Genomic DNA, 19,177 nt, shown 5'->3' on the forward strand with positions numbered 1-19,177 from the left:
AAAACGGAACATTGGATACTCACCGAGAAGGTTCCTTCCTGTTCAAAGCCTGGAGGAATCCACACATGTTATGCGCGCCCCCCCCCCAATGCCCAGGGCAAGGCAAGGATCACATGACTAAGCCCTTGTCTAGTTCCTCCATCCTGGTTCTCCAGTCTGTTCGTGACCAAGCATCAGGCAAAGTCGCCCAAGGAGCCACAACAATAACGTACTAAAGAGGAGAAATCCAAACAGTGTCATAGCATGTGAGAGAGAAAAAAACTAATCCGATCCCTCCAAGAAGGTCAGGCCCAGGTAGATACGTGCTGAGAAAAAAAGCTGCAGTGTGGTGTATTATGACTCAGCCAAATTTGGGGTGGGGCATGGATGCCTCCACCCTAAAGGAACCTTCATGGTGAGTATCCAATGTTCCATTCCTTGTTCAAGCAAGAGGCATCCACACGGGAAGTGCCCAAGCCAATCAGTAATCATAAGGATGGTTAGAGAGGCTGAGTCTTATGACTGATGTGCAGCACTCTCTGCCCAAAGGCAGCCCCCGCTGAGTCATAGGTGGCCAATTTGTACTGTTTGACAGATGTATTAGAGGAAGACAAGTAGCAGCCCTACAGATTTCCACAAAGAGTAGTGTGTGCTGAAAGCCATGGATGTGGATGCTACCCTAGTGGAGAGTGCTGTGACATTTTTTGGCTTCGGTATGTGTTGTAAGTCATAAGACGTATATATGCAAACCTTAAACCAATGTGCCACAGTGGAGCTAGAAACCTTCTTACCCATGGCTGCTGGATGAAAGTCTGTTTTTCATAATTCCTTCATTTGATCGTGTGTGCGTGTGCGTGTGTATGTCTATATATATATTCGGACTGCTCTGTGGACATCTAACCTGGTCTGACCCTCTCAGAGGGGTGGGCCAGGTTTGAGACAGAATGAAGGTAGAAAAAGTTCCCGAGAGTGGTGAAAGTGGAATTCACCTTAGGGATAAAAGAAGGATCAGGAAGGAGTAAGACATGGTTCTTGTGAAAATCACAAAAGTGGTCCCTCATCAAAAGGGCAGTCAGCTCTGAAATTCACGTAGCTGATATTATGGCCGTGAGGAAGGTGACATTTTGAGGCAAGAGACAGACCAAAATGGTCCTGAGTGGCTCAAAAGGAAGTCTAGTGAGTGCTGTCTGGACCATGAAGGGAAGTGTTCATTACTGGTGGATGAAGGAGTGAGGCTCCACAAAGGTAACGCTTAAGATGTTACTTGGAGCCTAGACACAGATGGCCATGTTGGGAAAGTACCGAGCTGAGGGCTGAAGCCTGCTGACGTAGTGTGTTATCCCTGATTCCAAGGTCCAAACCTGCTTATAGAAAATGGAGGAGCTCTTTAAGCCCTGCTTTTCTATAACTCATTGCCGTCCACCTGCACCACTGTACGAAGGCACTCCATGTAGATTTGTGGGTGCAGTTAGTAGAAGTTTGCCGAGAAGACAGTAAGATGTTAATAACCTCTTTTGGGTAGCCTATGTTGGAATATGTGCGCCATTCAGCCTCCAGGTGGCTAAGTGTAGCCAGGCCAGATCTGGATGAAGAACTGGTCCTTGGTGTAGGAGAAGTAGAGATATTGGGAGAAACTAAGGTCACTGCTCACCAGCTGCAGAACTGCTGAAAACCAAGGGCAGCATGGCTAGTACGGGGCCACTAGAATGATTGTGGTGCGCTATTAGCTGACTTTCTTTAGCATTCTGGTTATTAGAGGAATGGGAGGAAAAGCATATAGATATCCCTTTGGCCAGGGTTTGGTTAGAGAATCCTGAGGCTCTGTCCCTGGAGTCAGAAGCCTTGTAAACAACCTGGGGAGCTTGTGATTGTGTGCTATTGTAATAATAGGAAGGCCTGCTGTGGCAGAGTCCACTTCCCCAGGTTGACCTTTGTCTAACTCAGGAAGTCCACTTAGACAGTTAGTGTAGTCTTAGACCTTGAATTTGCTGTGCAACTACAGACAGTAGGTGTTTCTCTGCTCAATGCACAGTGCTACAGCCTCCAGAGAAAGGGAGCAAGATCGAGGATCTCCCTGTCTGTTCAGTTGTGATTTGGCAGTAGTAGTGTCTGTTCTCACCAGTACGTGATTCGACTGAAGTATTGGTTGAGTCATTCGATGATTCAGCAAGGGGAATGGTATCTTCATCACAGTGGTTTTCGATGGATTTATGGCAGATGGAGGACTCTGGTGTTACACCTAACGGCCAGCAGTGCCAATGCCAAAGCCCAGAGATACCTTGCCAGGTATTATCATCCACATGTGGAGGCAGTGGATGCGATGCCTGTGTCCTGGCCCCAGAGACTGCTATACACTTTTCCTCCCTTGCCCTTACTCTCTATACACTTTTCCTCCCTCGCCCTTACTCTCCAAAGTTCTGTGCAAGGTGAGATCGCTGAAGCCACAGGTGGTGCTAATAGCTCTGTATTGGCCTCGGAGACGGTGGTTTTCGGACCGTCAGGAGCTCTGCATGGGTTGCCCACTGAGACTTCCAGTTGGGCTGGAAGTGTTGAGTCAGAGTACAGTTTGCTGGGCTGCAACTGACCATATGGAGGTTGAACAGCAACAGCTGTTAGGGGCCAGACTGCTGTAAGGAGTGATGAAGACCATGGTAGTATCAAGGCTCTAGAAAAAAACAAGTGGCTTCCCTGGAAGCTGGCTTGGTAGGTTTTTGTGACAACGGTTGCATATCCAGAGTAGACATTGCTCTAACTAAGAGGGAAAAATAGCATTAAAAAAATTCATACTAATTATTTCTTCTACGTGTGCAGAATCAGACCACTCACCCTCTCCTCTATCCAGCCATGCCACCAGCAAGGCAGATTTTGGGGAACTGGAGTCTGACTGGTTTTTCCTGGTTCTCTGATCCGTTTCACTTTCACTTTCCTTTTTGAATATGTCCTTGGGTCAGGTGAGTCATCCCCAGACTCCTGAGAGGAATGAGGGCCTGACACAGAAGCTTTCACCGCTTTCTGCTTTTTTGTGCATTTGGAAGTGGGAGATGGGGAGGAACCTGAAGGCGACTCTACAGCCTGGACTGCAGTTTGAGGAAGTGTAGACTGAGGCTTCTTATTTGAACTAGGATGACCAGAGAAAGCTGCTAGGACAACAGTTTCATTTCTTAGGCAGTCAGACACCTGAGGCAATTGCATGTGAGGTGGCGGGGGATGGGCCATTTCGAGGAGGGAAGACTTCAGCTTCAGTAGCACTAAGAACAGGAGCCCCTTGGTGGCCTGCACAGGTGGCACAGCCTTGGCTTGGGACGTCATCTCTCAGAGGAGGGAAAGGGCGGAAAAATGTTTATTCCTGCTTCACTTTCACAGCTCCCCTCCCCTTGCAGCTTATGCGATCAGGCAGTGGTAGTCTGCCGTGGCATACAGATGTGTGCTCTGCCAAATCCGTTGAATTCCACATCCCTCTGCATCTCTGTATGACAGCCAAAATGGCAGATGGGCCGCAAACGTTCTTGAGAGGAAGGGGAGTGACCCGCATACTCTGTTCAGCTAATGGCACAACTTGGAATGCGTTGGCGTAGAGACTCTGTGGCGGCTCTCACACAGCAGCTTCTGCTGGCAGCAAAGATTTCGCCCTGGCATCACTGAGGAAGCTGTTGCAGGATCCAGTTCTTTCAGCCCATATTGCGGACCACTTGGATGTGCCTCACTGTCATCTGTTTCCTGGGCAGAGAGGCCCTTACTTGCATAGGCGTCAGCTCAGGGTCAGAAAGTGATGGGAAGGGCGGGGAGGAGATATCTATATCTCTATATAGATAGTATATAGACATAGATATTATGTAGGTTGGAGAGAGTAAAAATGGAGAATAAAAAAATGAAAGGAGGCTAAAAGAGTAAAGCTCTAGTGAGGTAAGTAGGTGACTGAAAGAGCAATGAAGGAAAACTCTGTCCTGGACGAAGGCAGGGAACTGACTGGAGAGGAGGAGCCAGGACGGAGGGACCAGGCAAAAGCTTTGTCATGTGATCCCTGCCTTGCTCTGGGGAGAGGTGGTGGTGGTGGGGATAACCCCTGTGGATGCCTCCTGCTCAAACAGGGAAATTTGCTTCTTTTTTTGCAGGCAACTTTCCCTAACCCACACATTTTGTACGCAACTTTCTCTAGTACACACACTTTTGTATCCACTTTACCTACCATATGCATTTTTATACATAATTATTGAGTTCACATCGCAAGATTTGGAGATGTGCACAGTCTGAAAGATAACTTTACTGATCTACATATTAGTCAAAGAAATGCGAATTAAGTCGGCTCGCTTTAAAATGCAGGCCAACTGCAGTTCTCCCCCATTCCTACTTGACCATTTGTGTTCCCCAGCATACAGCCTCTAATACTGGAAGTAACATATAGCCATCATGACTAATAGCCACTGATAGCTTTATCCTACATAAATTAGTCCAATCCCCTTTTAAAATTCTCCAGGCTGGTGGCCATCACAGCATCTTGTAATAATTTAATTATGTGCTTGTGAAGAAGTCCTTCCTTTTATCTCTCCTGAAACTCCTACCAATCAACTTCATGGGATGACCCCCATTGGGTTCTAGTATTATGAGACTGGGGGAAGTCCTATGCACTTTCTACACGTCATTCATAATTTTATACAGCTCTGTAATGTCCTTCCTTACCCGCCTTTTCTTCAAGCTAAAACTCCTCAAATGTTGTAACCTATGCCCATAGGGGAATTGCTCCAGCCCCTTGATTATTTTGGTTGCCCTTTTCTTGGTTTATAATATCCTTGCTGAGGTGGGTGACCCGAACTATACACAGTATTCCCAAGTGTGGTCACACCATAGATTTCTATGAGGGAAGTATGAGACTGGCAATTTTATCACTTCCTGGCATATAGAAGGGGAAGAAATGGAAGCAGTGACAGATTTTACTTTCTTGGGCTCCAAGATCACCGCAGACGGTGACTGTAGCCATGAAATTAAAAGACGCTTGCTCCTTGGGAGGAAAGCTATGGCAAACCTAGACAGCATAGTAAGAAGCAGAGACATCACCTTGCCGACAAAGGTCCGTCTAATCAAAGCTATGGTTTTCCCAGTAGTAATGTATGGCTGTGAGAGCTGGACTATAAGGAAGGCTGAGCGCCGAAGAATTGATGCTTTCGAACTGTGGTGCTGGAGAAGACTCTTACGAGTCCCCTGGACTGCAAGGAGGTCCAATCAGTCCATCCTAAAGGAAATCAACCCTGAGTGCTCATTGGAAGGACAGATAATGAAGCTGAAGCTCCAATATTTTGGCCACCTAATGCGAAGAGAAAACTCCCTGGAAAAGACCCTGATGCTGGGAAAGACTGAAGGCAAAAGGAGAAGGGGACGGCAGAGGATGAGATGGCTAGATAGCATCACGGATGCAATGAATATGAATCTGAGCACGCTCCGGGAGAGAGCGCAGGACAGGAAGGCCTGGCGTGCTATGGTCCATGGGGTCACGAAGAGTCGGACACGACTGAACGACTGAACAACAACAACAACAACAATTATCCCCAAGGTGGAATTCGCTACACAGTGGGCCAACATTTTCATCAAATTATTTAACACAACCCCATGCTGTCCTTCAATATGCATGTGGCTGCTACCAAAAATGGGAGCCAGATGTATACTTGCCTCCTTCCCTCTTCGTAACATCAACACAGACACAGTCCACAGGGGTTCCCATCCAGCCTGCCAGCTTCTTCCCTAAGCTCTACCCACTCTCCTGGCAAGGAAAAGCTGTTATCTCCAATCAGCAGCTGATCATATTCATGCCATAATAGCAAGCTACCTAAATAGAAGTGCAGTGTTCTTTTTAAACCTGCATACGGAAGCCTTTCCTTTCCCAGAAGCCTGGTGCCTAATCCAGCAGGCAAGAGCTCATGGGTAACATTCCCTTCCTTCTACTGCTCCCCTGCGCCATTCAGTCTGGATGAGTAGACAGCTGCTGCCTACAGAACTGAACTAGGATGCTCCCTCTCTCTACCATACAACGGGAAGTGAAGCCCTTGGTTATGTTCAGAAACTTTTCTTTTCTTGTTGGATGGGAAACCCTGAAGCAAGTCTCACTCTCCATAAACAAACCTGGTTTCCTATCTTTATGTGAATTCTAGCTCACCTTCAGGCTCAAAACAAGGGTAATTCAATGTTTCCTCATCCCTGCCTAATCGCATGGTTTGCCCTTGAGTGCAAGATCTTAATTTCACAAATAGCTGGGAAAGGGGGCCTTAACCCCTTGCCCCCACTGTAGTCCTGATCTGGATCAGGCCCCCCTACACTTGCTATTTGCATAATGGAAAAACATTTATTCAAGCCATGAAAAGAACAGGTGTGAGGGGCTGATCTCATAACAGGGTCCCTATCCAGATTGGGCTTCTCACATTGCCTATTTGTGAAAGAAATATCTTCCCCTCAAAAACAAACCACATGATTAATATAACATGTAATTTGACATTGAGTCCCTTTAAGAAACCAAATTTACACTACAGCCTTATACCTGCTTACCACTGTACATGCCATAGCTACCCCTGAAGCAAGGATAGACAACCTGGTGCTCTCGAGATATTGTGAATTATAACTCCTATAATACCTGACTTGGCCATGCTGGGTGGGACTTATGGGACTTCTAGACCAAAATATCCGGAAGCCATCAGGTTGCCTGCCCAAAAGAAACTTGGAATGATAGTCTGGTGAGAAAGCTGAGGGTTCTCTGTTCAAGATCCTTAGCATGCCTCACAAAACTGGAGTTTTAGGGGTTATTTGGGGAGAAAGAATGCCTGTTAAACTATGGCTGTAGCATAGGAGTACCAAGGACAATGTAATGGTAGAAGCCTTATACCCTTGACTGCTAGGAGGCAGGTCTTCCATTCGCCACAGCCAGCTCTCTGGAAATTCAGTTCTGGAGATTATCTCATCCTCTGAAATGAATTCATCCTCAAAGTCACCTGGGAAATCAAGAGGCAAAGTCTTTAGCCCTGATGGCCTTGTTAGTATGATGTCTCTTCAAGCGGTTGGAAAAACTGACTCAAAGCTTGACCTCTGCAACCCTTCTCTTTAAAGAGAGAATGTATCTGCAGGCTAGAATTAAAAAAAAAACTCATTAGGCCACCATCTCACCGTACTTGGCTGGATAGTACCTGTTGCGAAGCTGAGCTGTCTCTCAGCATCTATTTACCTTTAGCTGGGGGCATTCCTTGTACAGGGCAGCTGTCTCCTGTTGGGTTTCTGGAAAAATGCATGTATTTTTAAGCTCTTAGATGTATATTGTCAGGTAAAACCACACAAGGTCATTCTCCTTCCAGTCTTATCTAATGGTTGGCAATTGGTATTTCATGCTTACGTGCTTTGCACCTGTTGGAACAGCTGATTGGGCAGTCACCCTGTTCCTCCCTTGGCCAGGGGGAATAAATAAGGAATTACAGCTTCTATAAATGGGACATCGAGAATTTATGCTGTCTCTCCAAATAATCTCCAGTCGCTGGTGGGAGCCCTATGTAGGATGATCGATTGTATTGAGTCACTGGAGGCTAATAAGTTTTCTGTTTTGTTTTTGTGCCTGTTTTGTGTCTTTTTTTGTCTTTTATCAGATGTCTGTAACAAATGGTGTTCTTTAATTTGGAGCCTGGAAAATGATGTCAGACCAAACTCAAAGGAGGGAGTTTTGTTTCCTCTCCCCCCACATAGCCTAGTTAATCTGGATTATATGCTACCAAAGGCGGGAAGGAGACTCCGCTGGTTGTCCTTCTCCTTCCAAGGGGTATAATAAACACAAAATCGTCACATATGTGACTTGGGTAGTGTCTGTATTACCCAATCTGAAAGGACACTAATGGGAGGAACACATTTCATCATACCACATTTTCTCAAAGGGGATGGTTGAGATTGAGCTCACCTCTCCGCAGTGCACATTCTTTGGATTTTGGCATGTATTAGATCAGGGGTGGGGAGTGTTTTCTGGCCTGAGGGCTGCAATCCCTTTCAGGGAACCTTCTGGGGGCTACATCCGAGAAGATTCTGCAGATGCTAGGCATTATGTATCCTTGGGGTGTGTGTGTACTGTGGGTTAGTTATTGTTTTGAACCTTGGCACCTCCTGTAGAGTTGGGAGTAGCAACAGTGGGTGGAGCGTCTGCTAAACCCTCACTTCTGTGTGTACTGAATAAGGAACAGTTGTGTTTGAGGCCCTTTGATTCCTTCAGTCATTCCTGCTACCTATACAACATTTTGTGGCAGCGAGGATGGGATCTGAGAGCTATACAGGCAGCAAGGACTGTGAATCCAATGAATACAGCTAACTGGTAAGCAGTCAGCTAGGCCCACTTAAGAACTTGAGCAACTCCTGAAGGGAAAAAAAAAATCAGAATTAAAATGGCTGCTCTTGGACATATCAAAGAGTGTGATTTTAGTTAACCTGCTTCCTGGGATTCTTATGCAGAACGGCTTTCTTTTTATCTTGAAGCAAATAAGGTAGTCAATGCTGAACAAAAGCGAGCTGTGCTCTTAAGTGTTTGTGGGCCACAGACATTTGCCATAATAAGATCTCTTACTGCTCCTGCCTCACCCCAAACTAAGACATTTGATGAACTTTTAGGATTACTGAAGATACATTTCTCACCAAGTCCTTCAGTTATTGTCCAGAGATTTAAATTTCACAAACGAATGCAGCAACGTGGAGAGGGCATTGCTGCTTATATTGCAGAACTGCGTCATCTTTCTCAACACTGCAACTTTGGGGATTTTCTGGAGGATATGTTGAGGGATGGCCTTGTCTGTGGGGTTTATGATGAAGTACTACAACTATGCCTCCTGTCTGAGCCAAACTTGACAGTTGCAGTGGCTCAAGAAAAGGCATTAGCCATGAGACTGCATCACTATATGTCACAGAACTCAAGAGAGATGCAGAGGATGTAAATGCAATCCAGAGCAAACAGGCTGAGCAGCAAGGTCAACAGAACAGCGGAAATGCACCCTCCATAAAATCTGCAGATAGGCTGTGGCTTACCTATTCCTGCTCAGGCTGTGGGGGGCCACATCAGTGCTCTCTCTGCAGATTCAAGGATGCTGAGTGCAGGTTTTGCAAGAAGAAGGGTCACCTTGAGCGAGTTTGTCATTCCATCAGCACAAGGCCAAGGAGCAATAACAAAGAGTCACTCCACCTAGCGTCCCATGAGGTTGATTGTCCACAGGGTGATGAAACGCAACAGCTATATCACATTCAAAAGGTCTGTGGCAAGGAACCTCATGATTCTGTGTGGTATGCAGCAGTATTAACCAATGGTTGGAGGTGCAAAATGGAAGTGGATTCAGGGTCAGGTATCCATAATTAACAGGGACACCTTTAAGCGCATATTTTCTGGGACGCTTGCTCCGAAGTTGTCAAGACCATCATACATTCTGTGTGAATACTATGCAAAGAAGGTTGATGTTGTTGGATGCTGCACTGTAGATGAACAGTATGGCTCCTTCCAAGGGAAGCTTCCACTCACAACTGTAGTGGGGCAGCAAAAAAAAAAACCCTTGGGGAGAAACTGATTCTCATCAACAGGAATTTGATGAGAAGAATTTGGAGAATACAAGGGGAAGCCAGTGTCATTCTATCTGGATCATTGCACCAATCTGCATGAAAGCCAGGAATGTGCCTTTTGCATCATGGGAAAAAAATGAAGAAGAGCTTGAGTATCTCATCAAACAAGGTGTGTTAGAACCAGTTACGCTGACCCAGTGAACTACGCCCATTGTTCCAGTATTAAAACCTAATGTGAAGGTGAGACTGTGTGGGGATTATAAGTGCACTGTGAATAAGGCAGTTAAGCAGCATCCGTACCCAGTGCCTGCTGTCAATCAACTCGCTGTTCTTGGTGGAGAGAAGGACTTTGCAAAACTTGATCTGGCCCAAGCATATCAACAGTTGGTCATCAATGATTCCACAGCAGATGCCCAAACAATAGTCACTCATTGAGGGGCATTCCGAGTAAAGCGTCTGCAATTTGGAATTTCTGTGGCCTCTGGATTGTTCCAACAATTCATGGAAACCCTACTTTCTGGAATTCCAGGCGTTGTACCATATTTTGATGATGTCCTGCTCATGGGATCAACAGAGGAAGAACTTGCTGAATGGCTTCAAGAAGTCCTACATTGTTTTGACACATCTGGCATTCATGTAAAAAAAAAGGAGAACTGTAAAATTGGAACCTCCAGTGTAACATTTTTGGGCTATCGTATTGATGCTTCTGGCATTCACCCCACTGAAGACAACACACATGCAATTCACGATGCACCTGCTCCAAAAACAATGCAGGAACTTCAAGCCTTTTTCTCAATTTCTACCATGTGTTTCTTCCACAAAAGGCTGCCGTTCCTGAGCCACATCGCTTGCTGGGAAAAGGAGTTCCATGGAAATGGACCAGCCAGCATGAGAATGCTTTCCAGAATGTCAAACACTTGTTGAGTTCAAATTCTGTGTTTGTACATTATGATGGAAAGAAGCCACTAATCCTTACTACTGATGCTTCTTCTTACGGAGTTGGTGCTGTGCTAAGCCACAAATTCCCAGATGGTACAGAGGCACGAACTGCTTATTATTCAAGGACTATGTCATCCACTGAAAGAAACTTGGCACAAATTGACAGAGAGGACCTGGCTGTTATTGCAGGAGTCAAAAAGTTCCACAACTATCTCTATGGCCATGCTTTTGAAATATGCATGGATCACAAGCCTCTTTTAGGAATCTTCTCTCCTGGTAAGCCTATTCCCTGCATATTAACACCTCACATGCAGCACTGGAGCATTCTGCTCAATGCTTATGATTATACACTTGTCTACAAACCAGGAAAAGCAATAGCTAATGCTGATGGATTGAGCTGGGTAATGGGTACCACTTCAAATTCCAGAGTTTATTGTACCTCCTCCACTGGAAGTCTTGATGCTAGAAGACCTTCCTTACCCACCTCTTCAGGCTGATCAAATGGCTAGGCTGACTGCTTGAGATCCTGTACTGGCTTGTGTTTTAAACTGGGTATGGAGCGGGTGGCTGGATGAGGAACTGCCAGAGGAATTTAAGCCATTCAAACACCGTCAGCATGAGATGTCTGCCCATAAGGGATGTCTGCTATGGGGAAACTGTGTTGTTATTCCAGATAAGGGTCATCAAACCTTCTTGACCATGCCTGCGTGCAGCTCATCCGGGGATTGTTTGTATGAAAGCATTGGCCAGAAGCCATGTCTGGACTCAGGTATTGAAAAAAATTGTAAACAAGTGCAGTACTTGTCAAGCCACTAGGCACAATCCACCAAGGGCACCTATCTTTCCATGGGAAGTGGCCAAGAAGCCTTGGTCAAGAATCCATACTGATTTTGCAGGACCATTTCAAGGAAAAAACTTCTTAGTTGCGGTAGATCCTTTTTCGAAGTAGCTTGAAGTAGTCTTAGTACCATCACAAATGGCTGCTGCAACAATCACAACACTGGGCCACTTTTTTGCAACCCATGGGTTGCCTGGGACTATAGCCTCAGACAATGGGACTACTTTTACATCTGCTGAATTTAAAACATTTGCAGACAAGAACCTTATTTGGGCTGTCACCATTGCACCTCATCATCCCTGAGCAAATGGCCAAGCTGAACGGATGGTGCGGACAACCAAAGATGCCCTGAAGCGCATTGCAGAATAAGACTTGCCGAGACGCCTTGCCAGGTTTCTCATTGCTCAGCATGTTACTCCTTGTGCAACAACGGGAGTCAGTCCTGCAGAGTGACTTAGGGGGCAGTGTCTAAAAACATGCCTTGACCGTCTCCACCCAGATTTAGCTGAAGACTTACAGAACAAGCAGGAGCAAGCTCTGGATGCTGCCTTCTCAACTCCTGCTCTCGGTTCATTTGCCCCACAAGATCAGGTGTCTGCTAGGAGCTATGGTGCCAGACAAAGATGGGTTCCTTCCTCTATCACTGAGGTCACTGGACTTGTGTCATACAAGGTCCAGTGTGCAGATGGGTCAGTGTGGCATTACCATGTTGACCAGTTGAGAAGGTGTTCTGGCCAGAGTGGGTTGTCATCAGCAGAGGTAGCTGCTGAAGATCTATCTGGAACTGATGTATTTCTCTCACTGCCGGTTGAAGTGCCAGAACCACTAAGTGATGGGAGCAATACTCCTTTCTTACCTACAGCAGTTACTGAAAGAAAGTAATCTGAGCAGTCTATTCCTACTAGTCGAGTACAGAGACCATGCTGTGAAGGGGTACCTCCTCATTGGTTGGAAGGCTATGATAGCTAATGGGGAAGGAATGTTATGTATCCGGGGGGGCAGGTACTGTGGGTTAGTTATTGTTTTGAACCTCGGCAGCTCCTGTAGAGTTGGGAGTAGCAACAGCGGGTGGAGCTTCTGCTAAGTTCTTGACTCCTGTGTGTGCTAAATAAAGAACAGTTGTGTTTGAGGCCTGCTGATTCTTACAGTCATTCCTGCTACTTATACAACACTAGGTTTCTGTGGAATCTAGCAGATAGATACAAATGTTCTCTCTCTCTCTCTCTCTCTCAAATCTGTTGTCACAGATACATGAGATTTACTGAATTGCCATATCGCTGAGCCATATGAAGGTTGAAAGCCAGGACCACTGTAGAAGATTAATTTCCTAAGACTCTAGGTTGTGGCATAGTTTCTGATAGCCTTAGTGGCACTGCAGATGGTACAGGTGGTTATCAATCTTACTTCCTACCCCACAGTCACTTCTCCTTCCCTTTCTTGGCTAAAAATAACAGTCTTGTGGTGCTTTAAAGACTAACAAATTTATTATGGGATAAGCTTTCGTAGACTATAGTCCACTTCTGAAAAAGGTGACTGTAGCAGTCCATTAATGCTTATGCCATAATACATTTGTAGCCTTTAACATGCCCCAAGACCCTTTGCTGTTTTTGCTGCAAGATACAAGCATGGCTACCACTTTGAAAATTGTTTCTTGCTGAAATACCTAATCAGTTTCCCATATATAATACTTAAAAGATTAAATTCACCAAGGACAAAGTTTTGGCCAGATAGATATATGAAGTCCAAAAAAGAAATTATCACTCTGTCCTGTCCGTCACTCCCAGATACACCTCTTAAAGTGAGACCATATTAAATTCTAACCTTTGACTCCCTCCTGCCCCCTCTGCCTGGAACTCACTCCCAGAATATCTATATAATGCCACTGCGCTCCACCTCTTCCCAATCCCTTCTGAAAACCCAATTTTCCCATGAAGACTTTGGCTTAACCCCATATTCCCCCCCTCCATCCCTGAAACAAAGTCTATGGATGTGCAACTGCATTTGTGCATATTCATCCCTTTTCCCCCGTTCTAGCTCTCCTGTCCTCCTCTCACATTGCCTTCCCCTCTGTGAAAACCAAGACTAATCTCCTTGGAGCAGGCACCGGTCCATTTGCTTATATAAGATGGCACATACAGGGTTGATATATGAAACATAAGCAACAATACATTTCAAAGGGCTGTAGTGTTTCCTGGTGTTCTGCGACATATCAGTCAAGTCTTCCATCTACCTCCAGTATTTCCCACTCCCCAATCTTGCTCCTTTGAGCGATCTTTTAAGAAAAAACTCTCTTTTTACTTCTTGCCAGTATCAGCTGCTCAGCCCGTTGGTTCTTATCCCGGATGCTTTTGATGAAGCGACAGCACTCAAGGAAGGCCTCCCTGCAAGCATTCTCCTCCAGGATGTATTCCGCACGCTTTTCGCAGCTGTGCCCCATGGGGTTCTCATACATGCCATCTTCACAGCACTTCTGTAGCGTCCGATTGCGATACTCGGCCACTGAAACATACAATGCTCATGAAACGTCAAGGACTGCTCCTTGTACTATTTTCACCTTAAATCTACCAATCAGGAGGAGAGAAAAAAGGAGCTACTTGGATAAAAGCTGCGAGTGAACTAGTGTAGCACCCTGTTCTTCTTGCTTTGACTTTTACTAGTTTTACAGATCATTTAAAGAGATTGTTATTGTTCTACTGTATTTTATGTGAGTTTTCTTTTTTAATTGCTGGACACTTTTGGAGCCTTGGCTAAGTGATCTGAGAATAAAAAGCAAATACTGATTCAGATCACTGGCCCATCTAGCCCAGTAGTGACTACACTGGTTGGCAGGAGCTCCCCAGGATGTCAGGCAGAGGTCTTCCAGATTTTAAAACCCACTAGTGACATTTCTGATTACCACTGTTGCTGCTTAATCTGCCCTTTTCCTTTGTCATTTATGACATTTTATTTTCTTGTTGTGCTTTCATTCAGTGCAAACTGCCCTGGAATTGAGAAATAAAAGGTGCTATGTAAACATTTTAAATGAATAAATAAATACCTTTCTCAACCATCTCCTACCTGGGGCCTTTAAACTGGAGATGTCAGGGGTTGAACATGAGGCTTGATTGTCTCAAAATCACTAAAGCGCTATAGCATTTTAGTGACGCAGTGGAGTTGTGCATGTCCCTCCCCGCCCCACACACACATTGCTGGCAGAGCTGCTTCTGTTTGCTATAGCACTTCAGCGCTAAAGCAAAATTGTGCAAAAACGATTGTGCATCCCCCCACCGTAGCCATTTTGCTTCTTCTTGGAAAAGTGATCAGAGTAGGGAAGGGGGGGGGGGCTATAACTCCCTGACAGTTTGCTGGAATGAGGAGAAATTGCGCAGGTGGGGTGCCCTCATGGGGAGCCTCCAGATGCTGTACTGGATTACTGTGAAACTGCGCTTCTTCGTGGATAAGTGAGCAGTTCTTTCCCTATTTTCCTCTATTTCCCAAGTTGTGCAGTTTCGAAGTAGCTATCAGGGAAGCCTGGCATTGTGTAACTTCACTGTAGTGTGAAGCTGTCATTGTACTCGGGGAAAACTGCCACTTTGTAATTGTAGGAAAAGCTGTATCACGGAAGGCTGTGCTTGTTTGGATGCAATTGCCCCTTGGCTGCTTGTTAGATCTCAGAAGAAGAGCTGTGCCGGCTGCAGCAGAGCAGACAAAACTCATGCCAGGTGACTCTGTCAGTGATTGGAGTAAGGCATGCTGAGCACCAGACAACATAATAACCCACAGTGGGTTAAATAACCCTTACTGCAGACCATGGGTTATCAGGGTTGCTTATTTTGGCCAAATAAGCCATTGTGAATTTAAAAATTCCTGCCAGACAACACGATAACCAATGGTGGGTTAAATAAGCCATGGTGGCTTATTTAACCCATTGTGGGTTATTGTGTCATCTGAACCCAGTCTCTAAATTGATTTTTTCCTTGAGAGAGCAGGAACTGGTAGCCATCACACAGAAAGAGAGGAATTCCTCAACAAAGAAAGCCACACAAAAGATCAGTTTCCATTGATTTACACTTCAGAGCAAAGCAGAGCAGGCACAGTTTTCTTCCAATCCCTCGTGCATGTCAGGATATTACTAACCAAGGCCGGCTCAAAATATGTTGAGCTCTTGGGGTATGCAGGGCCCTTATCACATACCTTTGCTAGCCTTCGACTCAATGAGCTGTATGGAGCGGCGCCTGCGTCTTGCAGGCTGAGGACACTTTGGATCTGGGAAAAAAGGAACAAGAAATAACTCCTTGACATCAAATAGGACGACTCTACTGAATTCCAGTTCTTGTGCATCCCGACACTATGCATGTCTACCCTAAGAGCATCTCTACACCAGCCTAAAATCCTGCATTTAAAACGGGGCTTTCTGCTTCCGTTTTAAATGCAGGATCATAATGACTCCCTTTTTCACCCGCTTCCTTTCCCCCCTCCGTCTTCCATTATCTTCCATTGATCTCGCTCTTCTTCTTGCCACTTTTCCTCTTTTCATGGAGGGAATTCAAGTGGAACACAACAGAGTAATTTGATAGCTCATTATCTGCGATCTATTTAAAAATGGGACAAAGGGCATTTAGTGCAGGAGATGCCCTGCCCTGGAGGGTCATGGTGTCATGTAAAGAGCTTGCAAGAGCAATCTCAATCGCAGGATGAAAGCTCCGTGTGAAGAAAGCCTTGTTGTTTATTCAGTCAGTCGCTTCCGACTCTTCGTGACTTCATGGACCAGCCCACACCAGAGCTTCCTGTCGGCCATCGCCGCCCCCAGCTCCCCCAAGGTCGAGTCCGTCACTTCCAGAATATCATCCATCTTGCCCTTGGTCGGCCTCTCTTCCTTTTGCCTTCCACTTTCCCTAGCATCAGCATCTTCTCCAGGGTATCCTGTCTTCTCATGATGTGGCCAAAGTACTTCAGTTTTGCCTTTAAGATCATTCCCTCAAGTGAGCAGTCTGGCTTTATTTCCTGGAGGATGGACTGGTTTGATCTTCTTGCAGTCCAAGGCACTCTCAGAATTTTCCTCCAGCACCACAGTTCAAAAGCATCTATCTTCCTTCGCTCAGCCTTCCTTATGATCCTTATGAAGAAAGCCTAAGTCCATATTCCTTATGAAGAAAGCCTAAGTCCCTCTAAAGCACAAACACATAGATATAATACCTGATCTTACAAGTGTGGAAATCCCTTGGCTGGTCTCAAGGGCCAGTCCAGCGTCTGCAAAGACAGCCAGGTTGTTCCTGCCACTGCCAGCCGTACATCCAATGTCGCTCTTCTCCACGGTATCCCATATCTGGCATAGTAGAAAATGATAGTTGGGGACAGTTTGGAATTCAAGAGCATAGCCCAGACATACAGTCTTGAGAATGCACCTGTCTGAACAAATTAAACCCTATTAGTGCCAAAAATCCTGCAAGCACGCCCCCCCCCCCAAGGTTGGGTGGAGTCATGCCAGGTGCTGTTTTCCCTGGTGCTTGCCTCTTTGGCCTGGCTTAGCATGTGATGTAGATTGCTGATGGTAACCCAACCATCGGGATCAGAAAGGCCTGTTGGACTGAAAGGTAGAATATGAGGCCCTTGGATTAACAGAACGTACAGGCTTCTTCTTCCCTTTGACCGCTTCTTTCTTATGAGCCATTGGAAGGACCTTCTTCTTCTCTTTGGTTTCTATGAACATGGGAGATAGGGCTTCCCTAAATAAGATGGAAGCCCTGTGAGTGAGTGGTTCCCGAGTCTGGGAGATAGGCTCATTGCCTGTTCTGGATGGGGTTGTACTCCCTTTGCAAGATCAGGTTCGTAGTCTGGAGGTACTCCTAGATCCATCACTGTCACTGGAGGCCCAAGGGGCTGCGGCGGCTCGGAGTATCTTTTCCCAGCTTCAGGTGGTTCGCCAGCTACAGCCTCCCCTGGACAGCGATAGCTTGGCCATAGTGGTATAGGCGCTAGTAACCATATGGGGCTGCCCTTAAGGCTGCTCTGGAACCTGGAGCCAGTGCAGAATGCAGCAGCTCAGCTGTTATCAGGAGCTGCCTTTTTTCAGCATGCAGCTCCTTTGCTGAGGGAGATGCACTGGCTGCCTATTCACTACTGGTCCAGGTTTAAGGTTTTGGTACTAGTGTACAAAACCCTAAACAACTTAGGACCAGATTACCTGAGAGGGCCTTCTCCCTTACCAACCTGCCTGGCCACTGAGGTAGTGAGAGGGTATGCTCCTGGTGGTTCCACATGGACCTATGGCCTGACTGGAGTGTACCTGGAGAAGAGCCTTCAATGTGGTGGCCCCTTTCTATGGAACTCCCTGCCTCTGGAAGTCAGGCAGGCGCCAGCATTGTGCTGTTTCCAGCTCCTCCTGAAAACATCTCTATTTCAGGAAGCCTTTCTTGACTGACCACCCATGGTTTTATTGGAATTCTTTTTCTTAAAAACACACACATAGTAATAATTTTTAACATGGTGTTTTACTCTTTTATCTTATTTTGTATCTTTTATTGTTCACTGCTCCATATGTAGATGTGAATGTAGAGTGGTACATAAATGCAAATAAATAAATAAATAAATGTTCCTCCCAAAAAGGGAACGATGGCCAAGTTTGCTACTGATTAGGCCTCCACCTCCCAATGTTTTATCCATAAACTGCAGTGCACAATATCTGAGGACACAGCTCTGGCTGCAAACTGGAAGCAGTCCATAGAAGAGGCCACCATGAACTCAGCAGCCATGGTTAGTTTATTCAGGGCTTCCCTGAGGTGTTTGGACCCAGTGGGGGCTTTCAATAAGAGTGAATGTGCCATAAGATTGATGCCCAGGCTATGACTGAATTTGCCATAGCTGTTCTTATTGCCAAGGCCATGGCCTCATTCAGCTGCTGAAAGGCCACATTGCTTTTTTGGTCATCAGGATCCATTAGGGCTCCATGCATCCCAGTGCACCTAGCTTCACTCTTGACTTTAAATGCTTATCTTTTGCCTTCTCAGTGTTAATATATGATTCTAATTCCCTGGATGTATAGTGGCAAAAAAAGTTTGCGAACCCTAATGCTAATTACGGCAATTCCATAGTTTTACCATGATAGCCTTTGTGAATCAAAACCAGTCCTTTTCTAAATATCCAGTAAGGTTTATATTAACCAATTCCGTGTCTTGTGAAATAAAATGATGTATAAATTAAGCAAATAATGAGTATGTCACGGTGGAAACTGAGCCCCATAGAGCCCCAGAGCAGTTCTGATCCTGAGGAGGATCAGCAATCCATGGGAGAGGAGCCACCTCATCCCTCACAGGCACAGCAGCTGGCAGAGATTCCTCCTGCCAGCATTCCTGAGATAGATAGTGACCCGGGCAGTGAGAGAGTGCGGGAGGGGGGCTTGCTAGATGCTCGACGCAGACGCAGGGAGCGATGAGCGATGGAGGGTGCGGAAAGGAGGCGTAGCGCCCATTTGAGGCAATGGCCTCTTCCCATGGACCCAAGGGAAAGAGGGCGGATCTCTCCCTAGCCCATAAGTTCTGGGTCTTCAACGGGGATCAACTGCCTACTCGAAGCATAGGCCACTCTGCTGTTCCTTGCTTTAGTCGCTGGTGATTAGCATCTGAAAGAGTCATTAAGTTGTAAAAGGATTAAAGCTTTGAAAAGAATCCTTTCATCTGTGTCTTGAGTTGGCTATTGGAGTCTACTGAAAGAGGCCACCAGGGTGCTCCTGACAGAGTACTTAAGAGTCAGGGTATGTGCAAAAGTAAGTGAACCCCTGGCTGTATCAGCTAAATTAAAGGGAATAATTAGAATTAAATGTCTTAAGTAATTAGGCAGGTCTTCAGGGGTGAGTTTGGGAGGCCCCACCCTATAAAAAGATCAAAAACTTTGTAG

The 19,177-nt window shown here is 45.8% G+C and overlaps 1 protein-coding gene across 1 annotated transcript in view; it reads right to left on the reverse strand.

Annotated features, from left to right (window-relative positions):
* The window catches only part of LOC146353171 (A.superbus venom factor 1-like), a 131,629-nt gene that overhangs the window by 80,470 nt on the left and 31,982 nt on the right, over positions 1 to 19,177 (reverse strand). Inside the window, exons 15-18 of the mRNA XM_084835878.1 lie at positions 16,481 to 16,610; positions 15,479 to 15,550; positions 13,604 to 13,804; positions 6,845 to 6,950 (exon numbers count right to left, since the gene is read on the reverse strand). Coding sequence (XP_084692004.1) covers positions 6,845 to 6,950; positions 13,604 to 13,804; positions 15,479 to 15,550; positions 16,481 to 16,610 — 509 coding nt within the window. The remainder of the gene's footprint in view (positions 1 to 6,844; positions 6,951 to 13,603; positions 13,805 to 15,478; positions 15,551 to 16,480; positions 16,611 to 19,177) is intronic.

Source organism: Heloderma suspectum, chromosome 2 (genome assembly GCF_057233095.1).
Source record: "Heloderma suspectum isolate Gila_16-S chromosome 2, 16-S_ref, whole genome shotgun sequence".
Taxonomy (NCBI): domain Eukaryota; kingdom Metazoa; phylum Chordata; class Lepidosauria; order Squamata; family Helodermatidae; genus Heloderma; species Heloderma suspectum.